Consider the following 14295-nt stretch of genomic DNA (forward strand, 5'->3'; position numbering starts at 1 on the left):
TTCAAGAAAATTGGGCTGTTTCGGTCAGACCCAATGACAAAAAGAAAAAAAAATCCGGTTAGTGTAATCAATTCCTCACATGATTTTGAAAATCGGATTGGATCGTCGGTCAAATCGGTCCAACAGCGAACTGACAACATTAACGGTTTGGTTAGGTATGTAAAACTGTTAATAAAAAATTGGTGAAAACCGTTGAATCGGTTGAAAACCGGACGGTCGAACCCGGACCCGCCGGTTTACACATAAACGGAAGCTCCTTCATTTCTTTCTCCCTTTCTCCCTTCCTTTCTTTCATAACTCAGCCCAAAAACCATAGCACTGTAAGCCTACGCCACCGCTGCAAGGAGTGGCATACTGCCGCCGTCCGTCGCACTCAAAGTTCGCCGTCCGTCCGTCTATCTAGCTTCCCTCGTGCTCCAAGTCTTCAACCCCTGTTCGCTGTAACCGATCGCAGCTGCTTCCTCCAGCTCGGCGTCCGTCGTCTTTGTCTGCTCAACCGCGCTTCCGCCGCCATTTGTTTACCGTTCACGTTCGCGTCTTTGTTCAGCCGTCGTCTTCGTTCGCGTTCTTCGCCGTTCACGTTCGCTCGGCGTTCACCGTTCGCGTTCACTCGCCGTTCACCGTTCGGGATCGCATTCGCGTTCGTCTGGAAGCCACGTTGCTCTGCTTCAAACTCTGTGACCAACCCGCGCACTCCACCTAGCCGTTGAACTGCTCTCTTTTGTCGCCGTCGTGAGTTCCCTAAACTCGCCACCAGACAATACACTCACACAACACCAATACTCTGCTTCAAACTCTGCAACTTCTGATTTCTATTACAATAAGTAACTATTTGATTTGGTAGTGGTTTGGATTTTTTTTCAGACTGAATTAAAGTATACAATAGTTATGTTCTCTTCTCTATCACATTGATGTTAAATTTTGAATTCTCTTATTTCGTTTTAATTTTACGGCACTCAACATGTTTGATGAAATGCTTTAACCATATTTATGGTTGGTTTTATAATTTCTAGCTTTTAGAAACTTTGTAAGTTGATTGCATGTGAAATTAGAATAATTGGATCTTAGTAATTAGGAAATTTTAGCTGCACAAATAGCATCTTTGCAGAAAACTATTAGCATGATGATTCCACTTGCATTAGTGTTCTTCTAGTAAATTTTAACTGTTATTGTGAACTTGTTAATTTGCTAATTGTTCTTATGTTGTTGTTCAGTTGTTCTTCTGTTATTTTTATTTTTTTTTTTGTTTTTGTTGTGATTTTCTGTTCTTGAACTTGTTAAGTTGATAATTTGCTAAATTGTTGGGCTGCTGTTGTTTTAATTTGCTAAATTGTTAGGTTGCTAGGATTTAATTTGTTGGATTTTCTATTTAGGTCTTGTTCTTGTTTATTTGCTAAATTGTTGTTGTGTATTTAACTATTTATTGTTGTCTTTGAGATTATTGCTGGATATTGGTGATCATTGATTTATTATATGCTTCATGTTTTCATTGTTTTCTTCTTCTGAAGGAAAAAAATGTGTTTTCATTGTTTTCTTGATTGTTTGTTTTGTTTCAGAAATCAATTTTTTGGTGATCAATGCTCAAACTCTGAATGCTGTTCTGCTGGTTTTACTGTGTTTGTTTTGTTTTAGAAATCAATTTTTTGTGATCAATGTTCAAACTCTGAATGTTGTTCTGCTGTTTTTGTTTTGTTTCATTTCAGAAATCAATTTTTTGTGATCAATGCTCATACTCTAAATGTTGTTTTGTTTTGTTTTAAGGCTGTGTTTGGAAGAGGTGATTGACTTCTGAGTGCTGTTTTGTTTTTATTTTAAGGCTTTGTGTTGTGTTCAATTTGTAGGAAATTCTGAGGTATATAAGAATTAAGAAGGAGGACTATTTTAACGGTATTACTCTGTTGATTCTGGTCTGCTACAAGCTTGAACATAGAATTGAAGAGAGAAACCCTTTATTATTTCATCATTGGCCTATTTTTGGCATTGCATATCATTGTAGTTTGTTTATTCATAGAACTAGTTGTTTATGATCCCCTTTTGAAGTAACAAAATGCAGTAGAAGAGTGTTTAGAACTAGTTGCTTTATTCATTGAATTTTTATAGAATCAAGTGTTTATTATAAAACGGTTTTTTCGGTTGAACCAGGGTTGAACTGATTGAACCAGTGAACCAATAAATAAAGCGGTTCGATGAATTCCTCATCTTCTTCACTCTCCCATCTTCTTCCAAGGTACATGAAATTGGGATTTATGGATCTCAACTTCTTGCTTTGCTGCTTCTGCCCCTTCATTCGCCGATTTTGAGCAGCACTTCGTGACATCACTCTACAGCTCTGCTCTTGGCCCGTCGCTGCTTCGTGTACGTCTCCACTCTCCTTCTCCATCACATCTTTTTCAGTTCTCACAATTGAGTTACCCTGTTAGTCTGTTTGAATTGTTTATGGTTGTTACCAAGTTTGTTGTTAGTAACTTGATATTGTTGATGATTTTGGCTGTTAAATTAAGAATTTTAATTGTGGATGATTAGAGTTAAGTTAAGGATTTGAATGCATTTGTTGTAACCTGTACTACTATTTTAATTTACTATGTGCTTTGTGGTGAAATTGTTGATTTAGAATGCTTATATTCGACTAAATTTACTTAGACTTGTGACTATGACAAATGACAATATTACTAGAGAAAGTCATAGGTCCTTAAATCATGATTTCCTCCTCCTGAATTGCAATTATCAGAGACGTCTGTGGTGTGCCTCATTTTTCTTTGGACCTGCAAGTTGCCGTGCAGACTAGAGATGCTGCTTTGATGAACTTGAAATTGATGTGAGCATGTTGTCTCAGTTGTGGCCTCCCCATATTCACACAGCCTCCTTTCTCTTGCCTGAGCTTCACCTGCCTCATCATTTTCTTCTGCTGTCGAGCAATGCATGTAGACGTACACCTACTTTTCACTTTCGATTAGAAAGGAGAAGACGACCAGGGTCAAGACGAGGCAGCAGCATTTGTTGTTGTTGTGGTTCTGCCTCTGAGTGGGAACTTAAGGAAGCAGGTATAGCCGTGTCAACTTTCCTTCAAGGATTAGGGGTGTCAGAGGAGGAGTCCTTATCCATCGCATCCAAGTCACCCTCTTACTCCAACATGTTGGTGGAGAGTGTCAGAGATTTGGACCAACACTCCATGTGGAATTCTGATTCGGCCTCCTTGGGCTTCAAGGAAAAGCTTCTTCACATTGCCTCCCTCAAAGGTGACAATGGAAAACTCCCTTACTTTGAGAGTCTCGGCTTCACTCTTTCTTCATCTATCACTCTTGCTAGATATCTCTCCTCTCAGAACCTCCCATCCCTCATGCACAAGGTTGCATCCATCAAGGATCTCTTCTTTTCTCATCAAGCTGATCACCTCCTCATCAACAACATTCGTCGCATGATGCTCCACCTGTCCATTCCAATCGACGATGATCTACAGCATACTCTCTCCTTCTTTGAGAAGCTTGAAGCCAGGCGTGGAGGCTTAAATGTCTTGCTCTCTGACAAAGACACTGCCTTCCGCCATTTGATTGATTCCTTTCCTCGTTTACTTTCACTCTCACTTGATAACCACATCGTTCCTATCATCGATTTTCTCCACAATATTGGAGTCCCCAGAGTTCATATCACAACCATAATACTCTCTTTTCCGCCTATTCTGTTCTGGAATATTCAACTCCTTAAAGCTAGACTCCTCGCCTTGAAACAGGTATCCTCCCATCCATGTTGTTTATTCGTTCTTTCTCGAGTCTATTCCTTTCCTTCCATCCTCTTTTGGCACCATGACTACTTTCCACCAAGTTTTAATTGCTATAATATATGCTTTTACAGATTCATGTGGTGGATAAAGATTATATCAAGTTGTTGATCAGATATCCTTGGGTTCTATCTACAAGCATTCAAGAGAACTATGAGGAGGTTCATGGATTTTTTCTTTCTGAGAAGGTATCATTTTGTAACGCCAATGCTTCTCTGCCTATTGATATTATATGCATTGTGACTTTATCTTTTTGTAAGTTGAGCTAATATTACTCAAATCAAATAGGACTTTAGTTTGAAGTGGCGTTTCCCTAAACATACTCTATAGTCTATAGCGAGACAAAAAAATTTAAATTGAGTAAGATACCAAACTGAAATAAACCCGTTGCATTGTACTTTACAAGTTAAATATCCTTTCTTAGCATCATAAATCACAACCATGTCAATGCTGTCAAAATTCCTAGTTGGCATACACTCTAGTATGATGTGCTATTGGAGTGTTTTAGGTGAAAGTTTTAGGCATCAAGTTAACTAATATCTGACCTTTTAGGATTTTACAAGTTGCTGGTGGTATGATTAATTCAAGTAAATATGGTAAGAACTTTTTCAAAAACTAATTATAAAATTAATTAGTACTTACCAGATTTAATTTTGTGTAGTTGTTTCTTTAGGATCTTCATAATTATATCAGATTGTGTGGAGTTTTTTAGCAGTATGTCATATCCACATGATTTTGGCTGGTGCTTGATCCTTTTCATGCCTTACTATGAATTGAATTTGTTGAATGCCTATGTGCTTGTATCCATGGATGCTGGTGATACTTGTTTTATGGATGAGTTAGTAGGTACTTGAGGTGGATATATTTGATTAGAATGACTAGAAAAGTTATTTGTTGAAATACTAGACTAGTAACAAAAAGAATGCTTCACTAAAGGTTAGAAAGATATGTATTGACTCTTCAATCAGAGGCCAACCATACCTGTTGGGTTGTTCAACTGGCAAGCTGAAGTCGATGCTGGATCAGTTGGCTGATCTTGGAGTTAAGGGAAATAAGTTAGATAGGGTTATTGCTAGAAGCCCGCAGCTACTATTGCAGAAGCCCAGAGATTTTCTACAGGTATTTCTCTTTTTTCTACAGTCACGCATGCTATATGCATGTCACTGTTCTTTAGTTTTGTTTCTTACTGATTCAAAATGCTTCATTTTTTTTCCAGTTAAGAAGCTTGTGTTCCATGTTGTTTGCAGGTTGTTCTGTTCTTTGAAAATATGGGCTTGGATAGAGAAATTGTTGGGAGAATTCTTTCTCGCTGCCCAGAAATTTTCGCTGCCAGCATCAATAAAACTCTTAAGAAGAAGATTGAATTCCTTTCTGGGGTTGGCGTTTCGGAAGCATATCTTCCTGGGGTAATTAGAAAGTATCCGGAATTACTTGTAACGGACACTGATAAAACCATACTACATCGGTATTGTCCTCATCAATTTAGTCTTTTGTCGATTGTTGTTCCATTTTATGATCCGCATATAGTTGATCCTACCTAGTTGAAAAAAAATTAGTTGTTGCTCTCATTGTTTAATGTTGTTCTATAGTATCATAATTATATACCTCCCACATTCTCTATATTTTCATAAGTTCATCTGTGATGTTCTGCAGGCTGATGTACCTGATGAAGTTAGGACTTTCGGAGAAAGAGATTGGGTTTATGGTGCGCACGTTTTCTCCGCTCTTCGGGTACAGTATAGAGGAGGTTCTTAGGCCAAAAATAGAATTCTTAGTGAAGTCGATGGAGAGGCCGGTACGAGAAGTTGTTGATTACCCTCGGTATTTTAGCTATTCATTAGAAAAGAAGATAAAGCCAAGATACTTTGTACTCAAAGGAAAGCATATTGAATGTAGCTTAAAGGATATGCTGGGAAAAAATGATGAGGAATTCGCTGCAGAATTTATGGGTGTGGGTCTTGGAGGGATGCTTGACCCTCCTCTCTCTTCTGAGAATGTGTTGTAAGACCATCTCCAGGGAACTCATCTCAGTCCCTATTTATGGCCCACCTGTCATAAAAAGTAACTCCACATCAGCTTTTGCGTCATAAACGGTAAATAGGAACTCAAAGCATCTCTCTCTTCTCCATTAAGAGGAACTAACTTTAATCTCTGTTGTGGTCTCACTTAATTAATTAATTAAAATACTTAAAATTAATGTAATTAATTTTTTAATAATATTATTTAAATTTATAAATTTAAAAATAATTCACTATTAAAAGATATTAATATTAAATAAATTCATATATAATAATAATACACAATATATAATTCGGGATTACAGTAATTTATAGTTTTGTGTTTACAATTGCTAATTTTAATAATATCGTTAGTATTTTAAATTTTAAAAATAAAAATAACTCACTCAACTAAGAATTATTTTGTAAGGTGTAAAAATTAAATTTATTTTTTTTATAAGTAAATTTAATTAATTATAATTTAATATAATAATATAAATAATATTTAATATTAATTATGAAATAAATAATTAATATAAATCATTAATTAAATAAAAATTTAATTATTTAATCTAATTAATTATTTTTTAAATAATTAATATAAATTATTAATTAAATAAAATTATAATTATTTAATATAATTTTTATTATAATTATTACTAATTTAATTATTATTTCATTATTTAATATAATTATTTAATTATTTCAGATTTTATATTATTATTTTTTTAAAATAACTTGCCAAATGGCAAGTTATTATTGGTTAACTTGAGTCCCTGTTTAGAGGGACTCCCTCACCTTGAGACCCGTGCGGGAACTCATTTCTTCTCTCCTCCAATGGTTAGAGTTCCTATGTGTCAGAAAAAAGTGAAAGAGGAACTCACCATTGTAGGTGCTCTAAGTATCATACATCCTTCCCTAGTATTTTTTTTGGGAAATTCATCTCATTACAAATAGATTCTTTAAGGGGCATAAAATGTATATTCCACTAATTTTCAATTGCATAAAATATCACATTTGAGATTTTTAGAAGCAAAAAGTCTTAAGTTAGATATCAAAATTTGGTCGTCTTATATAATATCATGTTTAATTCAATGAAAGCAATATAGGTATAGAATCCACTGCTATGGTGCTTTTGCATTTGATCAAATATATTGGAATTAGTATTTTTTGCAACATCGGGTTTTTGTGGCGGTTTTGGTTGTGAACCTCTGTTTGGGCACAACGGTCAACATTCTTCTGCTTTGGCTGTGGCACCAAGCAGCAGCAGCAGCAATAATAACAATAACTATTTGAAGTTTCCTAGTATTTTTCTTTTGGAAGTACACAGAAGACTAATGTTTTGGTCTTTTGGATGGTGATGAATCAATATCATTAAGATAAAGGTTAAGTACTGAAATCGTCCCTAAGGTCTGGGGTGAAAATCAAAATCGTCCCCAACCTTTTTTTGTTATTAAAATCATCCCCAACGTTACAAAACGTTATAAAATCGTCCTTTTGTCCATAAATAAAATTTTTCGGACAATTTTACCCTTATACAAAAATTAAAAAATTTTTCCCCCTTCACCACTACCCTCTGTATTATCATCAACCCTCTTCATTATCATCATCATCACCATTGCTACACCATAACCACCAACAATCCACCAACACCAACAGCAACAATCAAAATCAAATCAACAAAAATTTCAAATTAAACAATTCATCAATCATTAACTATAATTTCAGATCCAAAATTAACAACAACATAAATTAAAAAATTTTAAAAAAGAAGTACAGGATGAACAAGAACCCACCACCACCACCACCACCATTATCATCATGGTCATCATCATCATCATCATCATCATCATCATCATCATCAGAACAACAAGAAACCAGAAACCACAAGAAACCACAAGAAATCAGAAACCAGAAACCACAAGAAACCAGAAACCAGAAACCGGCGAGGAGCAGCGGTGGCGGCGGCAGCGAAGAGCGGCGGCGTCCGTACGTGAAACCCTTCGCGTTCCCGAAACCTTTCCCCCTCTTCTTCCCGAAACCCTCCCTCCCCCCTCTTCTCCCTTCGCGTTCCCTTCCCCCTTTCCCCGAGGAGCAGAGCGGCGGCGGCAGCGAAGAGCGGCGGCGGTAATGAAGACCAGTGGCGGTGGCGAGGAGAGTTCCCCTTCCCCCTCTTCTTCCCGAAACCCTCCCTCCCCCCTCTTCTCCCTTCGCGTTCCCTTCCCCCTTTCTCCGAGAAGCAGAGCGGCGGCGGTAATGAAGACCGGTGGCGGCGGCGAGGAGATGATTATTCATCTGCTTCTCACGTTCCATGAATAGAAGAAGAAGAAGAAGAAGAAGAAGAAGAAGAAAGTGGTGGTGCAGGGCGGCAAGGCGGCGACAAGGCGGTGCGATGGTGCGGCGGTGGTGCGGTGGTGCCCTTCCCTTCCCCCTCCCCCCTGCTCCCTTTTTCTCCCCGCCCCCCCCCCCTTTTTTCTTTCTCTTCCCACCCCCAACCCCCCGTTCTCTGTGTCTCTATTCCTTTCTTTACTTTCTTTCTTTTTTATTTATTTTATTTTATAATTATATTTATTTTATTTTATAATTTTTTTAATGAGGGGTAGTTTGGTAATAAAAAAATAAAATTGGTAAAAAGAATGATTTTAAAGCGTTTTTGAACGTTGAGGATGATTTTAATAACGAAAAAAGGTCGGGGACGATTTTGATTTTGACCCCAGACCTTAGGGACGATTTCAGTACTTAACCCTTAAGATAATAAAGGTATTTATAGGTGAGCTATGTTAGGATACTATTAATAGAAATCTATTTTATTTAAAATTTATAAATTAAACCTATTTAATTTATAGTTGATATTTTTTTTATTTCTCAAGATGGGCTGCTTCCACCTTTTCAAAAGAAGAAAAATATGTTACTATCAAAAGCTTAAAATTATTTTCGAAAAATTATTTTTTTCATATAATTTTTTTATTTAAATTTCATGATATTTTAATTTGATGGATATTTCAGGTTGTTTACTCTTAAAAATGAGTAAACTATCATTTCTACCATAAAAGTTGAAAACGCTGACATATCTACCCATAGAAAATAAAAATTACCATTTGTACCCATAAAAATTGACTTTCGCAAGCAAAATTACCCAAACCCTAAATAATTACATAAAATTCCTAAACTACCCCCTTCTCTTCCCTCACGCACGCACCCATCTTCATTCATTATCTGCAGCACCTAAACCACCACTGCCGTAGCATCATCTCCCTTCCTACTCTCTCTTTCTCTCACTCTCACTCTCTCTCTCTCTCTCTCTCTCACTTTTCCTCTCTCACCCCTTGAACATCAACATAGCTCAGCCACTATCCTCTTCAAAATCACAAAAAAGAATAAACTCAGATCAAATTGAAGAATAGAACATGCATAGATTCAAAATAAAACCCTAATTTCTTAGAACCTTCACAAAAAATTGTCAATTTCTCATATTTAAGATCAAAACCTGTAATGAAGAACAAAGCAAAAGGAAATCAGGGGAGAGGTAGATATAACAACGGCAGGGATCAGGCATCGACGGTGGTGGTTCTACGACGCAGAAAGAGGTGAAGATGGTTGGCTACGGCGGCGATAAGGTAGCATGAAGAGGAGGGTTTCTGATGTAGTAGGCTCTGGTTCGAGACCGATGGTGATGGTGACGAGGAGAAGCTGGCGCGGTGCTCCTGGGCTCGGCGTAGGTCTGCAACGTTGCTGGCGGAGAAGGGGATAAACAGTGATGAGGAGGGTGATACGGTGGTATGTGGTTGATGTTGGAATTGGGTAGCTGAGAACATTGAGAGAGAGAGAGAGAGAGAGAAAGGGGGAGGAGATGATAGTGGTGGAGAAAAGGGTAATTTAGGAATTTTATTTAATTTTTTAGGGATTGGATAATTTTGCTTGCAAAAGTCAATTTTTATGGGTACAAATGGTAATTTTTATCTTCTATAAATAGATATGTCAGCGTTTTCAACTTTCGTGGATAGAAATGGTAGTTTACTCCTTAAAAATTAAATAGTTTACAATAAGAATATCTTCTTCAACATATTAAATGATTTGATAGGTTTAATTGAATTATCTAACATTCATGATATTATCTTTACTTAAAAATATTTTCAATAGAAGTAATCAACGTAAAACCAACACATTTCAAAGTGACAACTCACAAGACATTGAGACTCGTGACTCAAAAATCTTTGTTCATTTCTGGATAAAGGGTAATAAAAGGGATTTCTAAGTACGATCAATAAGAAAAAATTTTTACATGAATAATTATTTTTTATATTATTACAAAATAACTAAAGAAAAAGAGAGAGTATATAATGAACTTTTTAAAAAATAATCGTAGAATGACTTAGAGAAAGGTTTTTTTTTTTTTTTTTGTGGGTAAATTATTAGAGAAAGGATTTTATTATGCTCTAAAATTAAAATAAAATCTCTCAGTGGTCAGAGCCCATTAAAGTATTAAACCCTTAACCCCTATTGGGGCGTTGACCAAATATCATTTGCTTTATTTCTTCCTATTAAATAAGAGTGATTATATGTTTACGAATTAAATATTACAAGGATTATCAAATCGATCGACGAATAAACAGATGTGTTTATCTCAAGTTCTGAAAATCGAACCAGTTATCGAATCGTTTTAACTATTGGTTTATTGGTTTATAGGTTCAATCGGTTCGACTGTAGTTGAACCGAAAAAATAATAAATAAAATATAAATAAACACATTAAAACATAATTATAGTCTAATATAAATCTTAAAATATCATCTCAATTAAAAGTGTTACATAAATCAGAATGTTATAATCTCATTTAAATACAAACTCAAAAGTCAAATAACAAAAACAACCAATCAAACATAAACATGTCAACATCCAACTGATTCAAGTTTGATAAAAATTTTCACTTACAATAGAAAGCATCAAAACTGTTGATGGTAATACAGCAGTTCCTCCAAGAACAGAAAGACCCACAGAATTAATACTTCTTGCAACTCGCTTGCATTGAACTCCCTGATATTTTCAGAAGACTCAAAATAAAAATATTGGTGTAACACCCCAAGAATGAACAAACACATAAGCATAATTACAAAATCAAAGGACTTGGCACAAACATAATGGTGAAAATCCATAAATCAGGGGCAGTAATGCACATCTGACTAGAACCAAAATAAATCTTCCACGTATTTTGTATTTAATCTTTCTAGGAATATCTAGCCTTTTTCAAATAAAGTTGGCAAGCAACAATTGTCATAAAAGAACACCACTTAACATATCGTTAAATAATTTATTTTCAACTGTTTAAAAAATTGACTTAATAAAACATGGATGATCCAAAGTAAGAATAAGAATTGGGATGACATACATACTTTCATGTTCTCAACAATTCTCTCAGGTGTCTTCTGAGCAGCATGGAATGCATATATATTGTTGTAGGCCACATCAAAAGCTTCCTTAATAGCTCCATCAAGCTGTACTCCCATAAAACAACATAAAGTTAAATAGCAGAAAAAGCTGACTCTTACTCAAACCAGAAAATTAGTTGCAGAATTTCAATTTCAATTCAAGAGAAATAAACAAACAAAACCTACCTATCAATTAGTTGCAGAATTTCAATTTCAATTTCAATTATTCAGTTGAAAAATCAGTTAAAACAGGCAAACAATTATTCAATCAATTATTCAATCACTATATTAGTTCACACTTCACAGTTCATAGAAAAACAATTATTCAATCACTATATCACCATATCAGTTTACAGTTGAATGACTTGAATCAGAGTTCACAAAACTTCACTATATCAGTAAACCACATAGAATCAAGCAATTATTCAATCATAAATTCATAGTTAAAAAAAATTACCAAGAGAATACACAAGAGAGAAGAGTGGTTGCAGAAGGGGACAGAGACACCGAGAGACAGAAACAAAGACACCGAGTGACCAAGAGAGACAGAGACACCGAGGGAGACAGAGCAGCAAACGGTGGCTTCGAAGGTCGCGATGGCTGCTGCCCGATGGAGGCTTCGAAGGTTGCGCTGACTGCTGCGCGATGGAGGCGAAGTGAGCGAGCACGAGGCGGTGGCTGTTCGAAGGAACGATGACGGCGGCAGCACGAGACGGTGGCTGGACGGAGGTGAGCTCGATGAGATTGAGGAGCCCTCCCCCTGCCTGAGTGTGTGTGCGAGACTGAGAGGACTGAGGAGCTCGATTAGGGCTTGGCTGTGCGATGGAGTAATAGTTAGGGATTTTTGGGGATTGAAACGGCAACGTTTAGTTGTCTTCTCTAAAAACCGGTCGGGTCACAGTTCGGTTCGACCGACCGATTCCTAATCAGTTCACTGGTTTGATAGCGGTTTCTAAAATTTGTGGTTTTATTTATTGTTCAAATCGCTTTTCTCAACGGTTTACGGTTCGACCGGTCCGACTGGCCGGTTCAAACCGGTTTTCAGAACCATGATTTTTCTATATGATAAATTAGTCATACAGTCCAAATTAGGGGCGGCTCCTCTTGATTAAGGGGTGTCATCACCTGATTATTATTGCTATTATTATTTTTTTATTTTTTATTTTTTACTTAACTAAATAGTGAAATACTACAAATAGTCAAATATTAATATGTTGAACATGTATATGTATGACTTTGGTAGTTTGGTATTTTGACTTTTGACTTTTGACTGTGCATGTTCGTTTTCTTGTAAATTTTATATCTTTATATGTATTTTTAAATAAAATTCAAAATTAAAATTTATTTTTTTAGCTGTTAAGCTTGGCTGCCCCCTTGAAACAGGAAAAATAATTTAAAGAAGCATAAAGTATTGTTTTTGTCCCACATGTTTGGGGTAAGTCTTGAAATTGACCCTAACTTTAAATCGTTCTATTTAAGTTTCTAACGTTTTAAAATTGGCTCAATGTTGTCTATCATTAGGGATTTGTTAACAGAATTGACGGCGAGACAAAATTGAGACGATTTTGAAACGTTAGCGACTTAAATAAGACAAAAACATTGGGGACAAAAACGATACATAGAAATAAATTTTAATTTTATCCTTCAATAATATCAATTTTCTACGGTACATATTTATTCAATTATTTTTTAATTGCATCTAAGTAAATTACACTTAATCACATTACTTTTATTCTAAATAATTTATTTTTTTATAATTTTATTTTTAAAGATGTTTTATCATCATGAAATGTTTGTAGAATGACTAGTACATAAACTTGCGGAAAAGAAAAAAAATGATACATATACAATAAAGTATGAATTGTACCTTTTTGTTTCTAATGTATCGAAATTGTTTAATGTTTAATTTAGTTAAACTTTATTTTTAATTTTATTCTTCAATATATCAAATTTTTACGGTAGATAATTATTCAATTATTTTTTTAATTTTATTCTTAATCACATTATTTTTTTAAGTGAATTTATTTTTGATTAAGTGCAAAATTAAAAAATAAATTAAGTAATTATTTGTGGTAAAAAATTAAAATTATTGAAAAAAAGATTAAAATTATTAAAAATAAAGTTTAACTAAATTAAACATTAAAGAATTTCGATACATTAGAAATAAAAGGTACAATTTATACTTTATTATATATATATATATATATATATATATATATATATATATATATATCATTTTTTTCTTTTTCGCAAGTTTATGTACTAATCATTTATAAACATTTCATGATGAGTAAAAATTTGTAAGAGTAAAATTATAAAAAAATAAATTTATTTAGAATGAAAATAATGTGATTAAGTGTAATTTACTTAGATGTGATTAAAAAATAATTGAATAACTATATACCGTAAAAAATTAATATTATTAAAAGATAAAATTAAAGTATATTTCTATATATCGTTTTTGTCCCCAATATTTTTGTCTTATTTAAGTCCCTAACATTTTAAAATCCTCTCAATTTTGTCTTGTCGTTAATTTTGTTAACAAATTCCTAACGGTAAGATAACATTGAGCCAATTTTAAAATTTAGATACTTAAATAGGACGATTTAATCGTTAAAAATAACTTTGGGACTTACCCAAACATTAGAAATAAAAATAATACTTTACTCTAAAAAAACTATTTTTTTTTCTATTGGGTTAGTTGAGTGGGCTAAAATGTAGTCCCTGTATACCTTAGTTTAACTTTAAGCAAAAATAATAAAGCTAATACAGTTTTATACTCACTAGAATATTTGTGTCACCATTAATATTCATTGTATTTCAGGATATAATGGAATGAAAGTAAAACACAAAACCCTACATTATATTCATTAATAATTTAATTTTGATATATGGTCAATATAAAACTATTTTACACATATATCTAATCACATAACAGTTATATTAATAAAAATAATTATTTTTTATATTCATCATGTAAATAATCATTTAAAAAAATAGTTATAATTACACAAATGTATAAAATGTTTTACATTATTACTACATCAAAATTAAACTTATTTATTAATTCAAATATACAGAGAAAAGTTACAACTGCTC

General features: G+C 34.2%; 2 protein-coding genes across 6 annotated transcripts; one reads left to right on the forward strand and one right to left on the reverse strand.

The window, feature by feature from the left end:
• Positions 1-233: 233 nt before the first annotated feature.
• On the forward strand, positions 234-5977 carry LOC112720322 (uncharacterized). 5 transcript variants are annotated; one of them, XM_025771220.2, is made up of 8 exons: positions 277-732; positions 1842-1887; positions 2143-2355; positions 2729-3727; positions 3850-3963; positions 4712-4894; positions 5023-5240; positions 5429-5977. In XM_025771220.2, exons 4-8 carry the CDS (start codon positions 2822-2824, stop codon positions 5778-5780), a joined length of 1773 nt encoding a protein of 590 aa, XP_025627005.1. In that variant the 5' UTR covers positions 277-732; positions 1842-1887; positions 2143-2355; positions 2729-2821; the 3' UTR covers positions 5781-5977. The 5 variants fall into 5 exon arrangements, with proteins under 5 accessions (XP_025627004.1, XP_072062593.1, XP_072062594.1 ...); XM_025771219.2 differs by lacking the exon at positions 1842-1887 and having other exon boundaries at positions 234-732; XM_072206492.1 differs by lacking the exon at positions 1842-1887 and having other exon boundaries at positions 268-824.
• Positions 5978-10519: 4542 nt separating this feature from the next.
• Positions 10520-12247, reverse strand: LOC112721018 (uncharacterized). Its single transcript, XM_025772106.2, has 4 exons — positions 12232-12247; positions 11654-12075; positions 11161-11262; positions 10520-10804 (listed from the first exon to the last, which is right to left on the reverse strand). The coding sequence occupies exons 1-4, from the start codon at positions 12245-12247 to the stop codon at positions 10676-10678; spliced, it is 669 nt and encodes a 222-aa protein (XP_025627891.1). The 3' UTR covers positions 10520-10675.
• Positions 12248-14295: the final 2048 nt, after the last annotated feature.

The sequence above is a fragment of the Arachis hypogaea genome, chromosome 11 (assembly GCF_003086295.3).
Source record: "Arachis hypogaea cultivar Tifrunner chromosome 11, arahy.Tifrunner.gnm2.J5K5, whole genome shotgun sequence".
Taxonomy (NCBI): domain Eukaryota; kingdom Viridiplantae; phylum Streptophyta; class Magnoliopsida; order Fabales; family Fabaceae; genus Arachis; species Arachis hypogaea.